Source organism: Cuculus canorus, chromosome 12 (assembly GCF_017976375.1).
Source record: "Cuculus canorus isolate bCucCan1 chromosome 12, bCucCan1.pri, whole genome shotgun sequence".
Classification (NCBI taxonomy): Eukaryota; Metazoa; Chordata; class Aves; order Cuculiformes; family Cuculidae; genus Cuculus; species Cuculus canorus.
This window is the reverse complement of record NC_071412.1, coordinates 13010255-13018922: the sequence shown is the minus strand read 5'-3', so window position 1 is coordinate 13018922 and position 8668 is coordinate 13010255. Positions and strand designations below refer to the sequence as shown.

Here is an 8668-nt window from a genome sequence, read left to right as displayed (position 1 = left end):
AGCACAATTTTTTTGAGAAAGGATTATTTTAAACAATCCCACGTTGGGAACTTTTTCATTTGCTTGTGGGCAAGCAGCCTCCAGGTTCTTGCAGCTCCCATTTCCCAGTCTGGTGAGGTCAAATGCGGAGTGATGGAATTAAATGAGAAATCAGTCTCATGATTGCAGGAGCCAAGGCCTGGGGAGGTAAAACCCAAACAAATCATAAAACAAAACAAAAGAAAGTGCCATCTACTCTCAGGTTCCTGATAACATCATCAGAGGTGGCTCTGGACTCCATAAAAAGCCTCACTGAACTTTAGGGTCAGCCTCAAACAACAGTAGCTTTTTCCTTTGTCCATTTATTCCTGCATACCTCGGGAGTGACGTGTGGCTGATTATTATTGCCTGGGTGATGGCTATCTGCGTGCAGCTCTCAGAAACCAAACGGACCCAGGACGAGCCTTGTCTGTGTTTAAAAATCCGAGCACGCTCTGGATGGTGGTGGTACAATTAGGTTTCTGATCTCTCTACAAGAAGCGCTGCCAGCAGTGGAGGGAGTGGATTCTTCTGGCACCCTGCAGCCGTGTTACTCAGTTGGGAGCATTTTCTTTTATGTTCCTGGCTTTTCTCACCCACAGTGGCATGATCGTGATGTCATTTTCGGCTCCTGACAGTGTGGTACCCTGATCCCTCCAAACCTGTGCCAAGGCAGCACGATGCCCAGGCATTGTTGCAGGGATGTAGCCAGATGTCCACTCTCTCGGGGCAGGTGTGAAGCAGTCTGGGATTTCAGGAGTCCATTCCTCAGCCCCGGTTCCACAGAAGTATTTTTCTTCTCTTTTCTCTGTATTCCATGGCAATAGGATGTTTTTTTCTCATTACAGATGGGTGAAGCTGTGAGGCCCCTGGAGACAAGGAAGGGTTTGGAAGGAAGATCTCCAGGGAAATCCTCATGCAACTCATTCGCTGTTTATTAGGCACAGGCATCTCAGCAAAAGGAAACTCCCTCTGGCAGAAGGGAACTCTTGTCAGCCCATGAATAAATCTCCCTGGTCAGAGAAAGAAAAGGATAGGTCTCCTCCTATGGACTGATATTAACTGAAGCAGGCTGCACGCTCACACAGGTACCAGAGGCTCAGCTCTGTCCTTGGACATATCCAGTGTCACAGTTGCTTTTCTTTCTGCTCCTTATCCACAGGAGCTCCTGAACAGACTGTCCATTTTCAGCCAGACTTGACAGAGGTGTCCCAGAGGGGGCTTTTCTCTTGCAGGCTTTGGAGAATTCAGGCTGCTTGAAGGGGAAATCTTCGTAAGGGCTGCCTCAATAGTAGTAGATACTGGAGATGCCACATAAAGCAGCACATCCTTAAACACTCTCTGTCCAGGGAAGAAACTTTAATCAAACCTCTGGCTCACAGTGAAAGACCGATCTGTAGGAAAACCACTCCTAGCACCTATAGAACTACTTGTATTTTTGGTTAATTGTTTTAAATTATGAAAGAAAAGAAAAGAAAAGAAAAGAAAAGAAAAGAAAAGAAAAGAAAAGAAAAGAAAAGAAAAGAAAAGAAAAGAAAAGAAAAGAAAAGAAAAGAAAAGAAAAGAAAAGAAAAGAAAAGAAAAGAAAAAAAAAAAAAGCTTTTCTCAGTCTCTACTTGTCATTACATTGTTTCTGGTTTCTTCAAGAGCAATATTTGCACAGGTAACAGCAGCACCCACTGGGTCAGCACGTGACCAGCCTGGCCGAACTCCTTAGGGTTAGGGCAGGAAGGAATTCCCTGCTGCCCAAAGACTGCAGGGAGGTGAGGAGCTGTGGGGAGAGCAGGGAAAGCACTGGTGTGTCCTGGTCAGGAGAGCATCACTTGTGAGGTCAGGACTGCCTACTCAGGACTAGGATGGGAAGGGTTTGGAGAGGGGTGGCTGGAAGGGAGACGGCTGAGTAATGGCCAAGTTAACCCTTTGCATGCTGGCATTTTCCAGGCAGCGAGCCAAATGACTGCTCAGGAAGATGTATATAACACATGTCTGCAGTCTCCAAAGGGTTATTAACCGTGCAATAATGGCCATGAAACTTGGCTTCCTTGACTTACATTTAAAATTGCAAAAAAATAAAACACGAGTTTCAGAGGGGGAGAGGGCTTGCTTCCTAGAAACTACAGGGCCAAATCCACACTCTGTGATGGTAAGAGGAGGAGAAACGCCCCTGCCCCACCTCAGGCTGAAGTCAGGGAGGAAACACAATCACCACAATAGGACCGCAGCCCTGCTCCTGCCACAAGCATTACCCATATCAGTAACAATTTCAAGACATTTCTGGAAAGCCCATGGTGTTAAATTAATGAAGAAAGTCTGTGTCTCATCGGAGCTTTGAGATTTGGATTCAATAAAAACACTGCTGCTCCTAAGACAGTTTCCTTTTTAGCCATGTAGGTACCTCTTTGGAGTTTGTCCTTCGCTCCTGGCTCTGGCCCTTACCAACACCAAGGGCTGCTCGTCATGTTGTCCCTGTCATGGAGCATTGCAGCCTCTTGGGCTCCTGCCCAGATGCTCTGCAACTCTGGGATGCTCAGCTATCCCAACGCAGTGTGTGCCAGCCAGCCTGGCCACTGAGTGAGTCCTTCCATGCAGTACATTACAGGCTTCTCTTTATTAGTGCCCCACTTCCCCAACACCATTAAATTTATTTTCTCCCTATATTGTTATTATTATTTTGGCAGAGGATTTTGGAAGGTGAGAGAAAGGATCTACTAAAAAACTAAGCAAATCTAAGCCCCCACATCAAAACCTTTTGAGGGAAGAGATGAGGCACCAGCTTGGGTCCCTTAGCAAATGAAGACGGCTGGTGGTCTGAGTTTAAACATGAATGTTCGGGGCTCAGGCCAGATTTGGCACCTCACAAATCAAATTGCCTCTTGGTTCTGAGGAGTGGAGGATTGCCACGGGTGGAAGAGCTGTGGGGGAGCTGCTGTCCAGAGCTGCTGTGCCAGTCGGGGCCCTGGTCTTGGAGGGAGGCATGGAAATTGTTGGTTCACAACAGGTCAAGAAACAAATTGAAGCTCTGAGCTTTTGTTTTAACGTTACACTACTGACATATAGCAAGATAGTCAGTCCCAAACTGAGTTTTTGTCTCACTTGAATGGGTTCTGAGCCAGTGCTTTTGCTTTGGCAACTTACTTCTTGTTAGAGAGCAGACTGAGCCTTAAAAGAGACAGGAAAATACAGAGCTGTTAAATCTCACCTGATCTTATGTTAAGAAAGTGAATTTGAGCCATGGGTCCTGGCTTAGCCCAGATTTTGTCTACTGGGAGCTGGTTGATTTTCTCAGTTTCACTCTTACTGCTGACCACTGCTAACACCCTCCAAGTACCACTGCACTGGAGAGACGAGGACCTTCCCCAACACTGCAGCAGGACGAGGGACTTCTGCGAGCACTCATGCCTGTAGGTCTTTCCGAGGCGCTATGCCAGCCCGCTGTGTGCCGCAGGGTGTCCCTCAATGCCCAAGAGCACAGCCTGAGAGTGAAGGGCTGGAGGCAGCTCTAGGATTCCGGCTCTCAAGCAGGCTCTCTGCTTGCTGTAGGAGCAGATCTCAAAAAACACAGTTCTTGTTGTCTGTCCAATGCCTCGAAGAGATAAAATGATGTTAACCCACTCATCTCTTACCCATCCTTTCCCTACATTCTTAGCACTACCCCACCTGCCTACCCTCACAGGGATAAGCATCCAAATCTAATTCCCTTTCCTTGCAACTCTGAGCCACTACCACTGTCAGTACAATTCTTGTGTAAGCGCTGCACTAAGGTCTGCCAGAGTCATTCACATGCTTTTATAGGTCTTCCTTTGAATTCTTCTACAATTTCAGTAACAAAGTTGTAGATTTTTGCAGAAATTTAAACACCAGGACAATGATCTGCTGGGCCACAGCAGTTTAAAGCTGCTAACACATTGAGTCTTTACTGCTTTCCACAACTCAGCACAAGATCCAATCCAAAGCCCACCAAATGCAGCAGAAATCTTTTTACTCTTGGAAATTACCCTACTGCTTTCAATAGATCCTGGCCCAAGCTGACTTCTCCTGAGGAGCTCTTGTGGCTGCAGGATCTCAGTGAAAACAGGAATTTGTTGCATGTGGATGAGGATGTGAGTGCCTTCCACACACAGAGCGGCGAGGGAAAGTGAGCTGGCAAACATCTTCCTCTTCTTTCCCTCCCAAACAATCCTCAAACACCTTAAACAACCTGTCCTCCCTGCTCTAAATTAGTGTCCCCCCCCTTGTCCACCACTACAAAAATCAGGTCTTTTATATCTCCTGAGCTTTATGCACTTGTTTCTTATTCTTGTCCATGTGATGAGTGCTTCCAGGAGTACGTAAGATCATGACCTAAAATCTTTGTGTACTCATCTATTCCCAACCTCATTTTTTTCTTGGTGTTCTGAGTCCTGAGATCAATACTTCAGATGGCGATGGAAAAGGCTGCAGGAAAAAAGGGAACGGGTGAAGATCATTGCCTAAAATCTTTGTGCACTCATATATCTTATCGCTGTCCACAACTATCTGAAAGGAGGCCGTAATGAAGTGGTTGTTGGTCTCTTCTCCCTAGTGATAGGATGAGAGGGAATATCCTCAGGTTGTTCCAGGGGAGGTTCAGATTGGACATTAGGAAAAATTTCTTCACTGAAAGGGTTCTCAGGCAGTGGCAGAGGCTGCCCAGCGGGGTGGTGGTGTCCCCATCCCTGGAGGTATTTCAAAGACAGGTAGACGAGGAGCTCAAGAGCATGATTTACTGGTAGATAGGAATGGTTGGACTCAATGATCTAAGAAGTCTTTTCCAACCTGGTGATTCTATGATTCTAAATGCTGAGGGATATGGTTTAGTAGGGGACAGGTGTGGTTGGACTCGATGATCTCAAAGGTCTTTTCCAACCTAGTGATTCTATGATTCTATGATATTGTCAGCCTTATTTTCCCTCGTATTCCCAGTCCTGGGTGCAATACTTCAGACGGTGATGGAAAAGGCTGCAGGAAATAAGGGAACACGTGAATTTTTCAAGAGCTTCTCTGTAACAGCGCCTTAAATCCTTTCAGTAGTGAGGAAAAGGATAAGCAGAAGACACGACGGAGCAGACAGCCCTCCGCCAGCGCCAGCTGCTTCCAACGGCTCGTGCACAGCCTGGTCTGGCGGGCGGTGTCCCTGCCCACCGCGGGGCGCTCGGAGCCGGGTGGGCTTTAAGGCCCCTTCCGACCCAAACCACTCTGATTCTATGACCCCGCAGAGCCGGGGTAGGAGATGGCGCCCCCTGTCCACGCGCCCCTCTGGGCCAATGGGCGCGTGCGGGACACGAGATGGCGCCCCCTACCGCCCCCCCTCCCATCCCTCCACTCTCGGCCAATGGGCACGCGCGGGGCACGAGATGGCGCCCCCTACCGGTGTCCCCCCCCCCCAATCCCTCCACTCTCGGCCAATGGGCGGGCGCGGGGCGGGGCGGGCGCGTGGCGGCGGCCAATGGGCGCGCGGGGCGGTGGGGGGGGCGGTGCCCGGGCTCCCCGCACGCCGCGGCTGCCGGCGGCGCCGATTACTTTTAGCCGAGGGCGGGCAGGGCTCGCTCCGCAGCGGCTCCCGCACGATGTTTGACGGCTGCCTCCTGCCCCTCGTGCTGCCCTGCCTGCTGCTCTGCCGCCCGGCCGCCGGCACAGGTAGCGCGGCCCCCGCGCTCCCAGCCTCCGGGCTTTGCCTTTCCTGTCCTCTCGCCGCTGCTTTCGTGCGCTGGCCGTCCTTGGCCGCCGCTCGGCTTTTCCCCTTCTCCCTGCCGGTTTTTATTGGGGTCGGTGAAACGTGATGCGTCTGAGCTATGTATTTTTTTTTAACGATACGAGTAGCTTTAGCCCTCGCTTTGCTCCTCTCTTCCCTATTTCGTCTCTTCTACGTGTGTGCATAGAGTGAAATAAATGCCTTTTCCCCCGCTGGCTGCATCGTTGGCAGCGCCGCAGCCCGCGCCGGGCACGGAGCCCCCTCGGGGCCGCTGAGCCTCTGTCGTTCTCGCCCGCAGCGGAGCTGGAGGTGTCGGTCCCGGAGCGGGTGTCGCTGGAGAAGATGCACCTGCGGCGGGGGGCGGCGGACACGCTGCTGCTGCGCCTGCCGGCCGCGGGCTCCGAGCTCTACCTGCAGCTGCGCCGCGACCTGCGCTTCCTCGCCCGGGGCTTCGCGGTGGAGCAGCAGCGCGGAGAGGCGCGGCGGCCCCCGGAGGAGCGGCTCTGCTTCTACACGGGGCGAGTGCTGAACCGCACCGACTCCTTCGCCTCCATCAGCACCTGCGCCGGGCTGGTACTGACCCCCCTTCCCCCCCTTCCCCTTCATCCCCCACCCCCCTTCCCCTCCCGTATCCCTCTGCCGGGGCTGCCCTCCACCTCCACCCCGTCTTGCCAGGGCTGCTCCTCCCCATCAGGAAGGGTCCTGCCAGGACTATCCCGTCCCCCCTTCCACTTCTTGCCCGGGCTGTCCTTGTCCTCCTCCTGCCCCCCTCTTCCAGGGCTGCCCCCCTCTTCCAGGGCTGCCCCCACCCATCCCCTCCTGCCCCCCTCTTCCCCTCCTGCCCCCACATCCCCTCTTGCCCCCCTCTTCCAGGGCTGCTCCCCCTTCCCTCCATCAGAGCAGGGGCTGCCACCCCGACCCGCCTGCCCCTCACAGCGGGCTGCCATCCCGAGGCTTTTCCTCTCACCCCCAGCCTCGGGAGCTGCCTGACCCCTGCCCTGCTCCCAGCTCACCTCAGCACGGGCTGTCCCCCTGTGCCCTCGCCTCCCAGGGCCCGTCGAACGTCACCACTGTTGTACAGTGGGTTTTTTTGCAAAATTCTACAACTTTCTTACTGAAATTGTAGAAGAATTCAAAGAAAGACCCAAAAAGCATGTGAATGACTCGCAGGTCTCAGTGCAGCGCTTACACAAGAATTGTCCAGAGTCGTAGTGACAGCAGTAATGGCTCAGAGTAGCAAGGAAAGGGAATTAGATTTGAATGCTTATCCCTGTGAGGGTAGGCAGGTGGAGTAGTGCTAAGAATGAAGGAAAAGGATTCGTAAGAGGTGAGTGGGTTGACACCATTTTCTCTCTGTCCACTGTGGGATCTCCCCTGGCTTCAGCCGTTCTTGAAGGGCCAGGGGCCTCAGCCGCTGTGGATGGGCAGTGGGGCTCAAGGATGCTCTGTAGAGGAACATCCTGGCTGATGGACCCTCCTTTTGTCACTGTACCCCTGCTATTTAGCTGGTGGTTGGGTCACTGTGCAGATTTGGTCACCCACCTGCCTGGCTCACTCCTACAGCAGCCTCAGGAGTACAGCCAGGGACAGCGGGCTCCTCAGGTCTTCATCCAGCCCTTTCCACCCGTCTCATGCCATTGGGGTTGGTGTGTGAGGGCGTTTTGTGGGAGCTGTGGTGCGGGGATGCCTGTGGCGTGGAGGAACCGTCTTGCTCAGGTATGCTTTTTCCACCTCAGGTGGCTGAGGTTGTAGCATTTTCAGGTGGCTCCACAGGGACTGTGATCTCCTCCAGATATCCTGAAAAGAAAAGGTGATCTTGCGTGGGACAGCCTTTGTGTTTCTCAGTGGTGAAGACTTAGATGCTTAAGGTGATGGCAAGCTTGCAATTATTGTTGATAGCTTGAAAGTTTTTCTGGAGGTCACTGGGGCATAGACTCCTGGTACCTAACTAACTCCTGTGCTTCTCACTACAGTGCTTCTCAGTACAGACTTGTTGATGCAGTTTTTGTCTTAAGCGTTGAGAAGCACTCCATGTGCTTTGCGGTTGGGGTTCCTGAGCCATATGGGGGCGCTGTGCCTCAGGCTTACAGAACCCCTGTGACCCTGAGATGCTGAGTGTTTGGGTGGCTCTGTAAATTGAGCTGTATACCACCAAGGGCTTTCTCAGAGTATAAAACTGATATCTCTAGTTCGAGCTTGAAATCGCTAACAGCTCTACACTTTTGTCACCAGGCACGTTTTGTTAATCCTGTTCATGAAGTGCTGGGCTTCCAAAGCTACCTGCTCCAGCAGAGCTGAAAAGAACAAATAGGCAGAGAGGGAACGTTTTAAAAAGAGGAATGTAGTTGTAGGCAAAGTATTAACTGCCTGAGATCTGGGAATGGAGGAGGAGTGAAAAAGGTTGGCGATATTCCCAGTAGAAAAGTTGGAAAAGAAACAAGACTAGTTAGTCTTTGTTCATTACTCTGTAAATAAGAGCTGCAATACCGCACTCTGGGTGTATCATATGAATTCTAAGCAATGATTAAATTGATTAAATTGACATAACTGAGCTAGATGAACTGGAGATCAAAAAGTGATTCGTGTCAAAGCTGCTCATTTGTGGAATTTAGTCCTCTTGAGGACCAAAGCCCATACTGCCACATGGGTAAGTGGCAGTGTTGGCAAAGCTCTGCTCACCTCTGCATTTGGATCTTGTCCTGGGAGTGCTGAGAGTGGTGTGGACAGATGTGTTGAGAGATGTGTTTCTGCATGTTGGGATACTCATTTTCTGTTAGAAGAATCCGTTCATGTGCTCTTCATTCAGATAATCATCAGGAATGGGAAAAGGGCTAAAAGCGTGTGCATGATACATAGGAGTGAGTTAAGGTTTATAACACCCTTGTGAATTGAAAACTGGAGAACAGAAAACTCGTGTTTTTAGGATGAACCTAAACTTAA

At 51.1% G+C, this 8668-nt stretch overlaps 1 protein-coding gene across 3 annotated transcripts in view; it reads left to right on the top strand.

The window, feature by feature from the left end:
- The first annotated feature begins 5541 nt into the window (after window positions 1-5541).
- ADAMTS17 (ADAM metallopeptidase with thrombospondin type 1 motif 17) overlaps window positions 5542-8668 on the top strand; it is a 178591-nt gene continuing 175464 nt past the window's right edge. For all 3 annotated transcript variants that reach the window (XM_054077506.1, XM_054077504.1, XM_054077505.1), the window contains exons 1-2: window positions 5542-5673; window positions 6027-6301. In XM_054077506.1, the coding sequence (XP_053933481.1) occupies window positions 5604-5673; window positions 6027-6301 (345 nt within the window). In that variant the 5' untranslated portion in view covers window positions 5542-5603. The remainder of the gene's footprint in view (window positions 5674-6026; window positions 6302-8668) is intronic.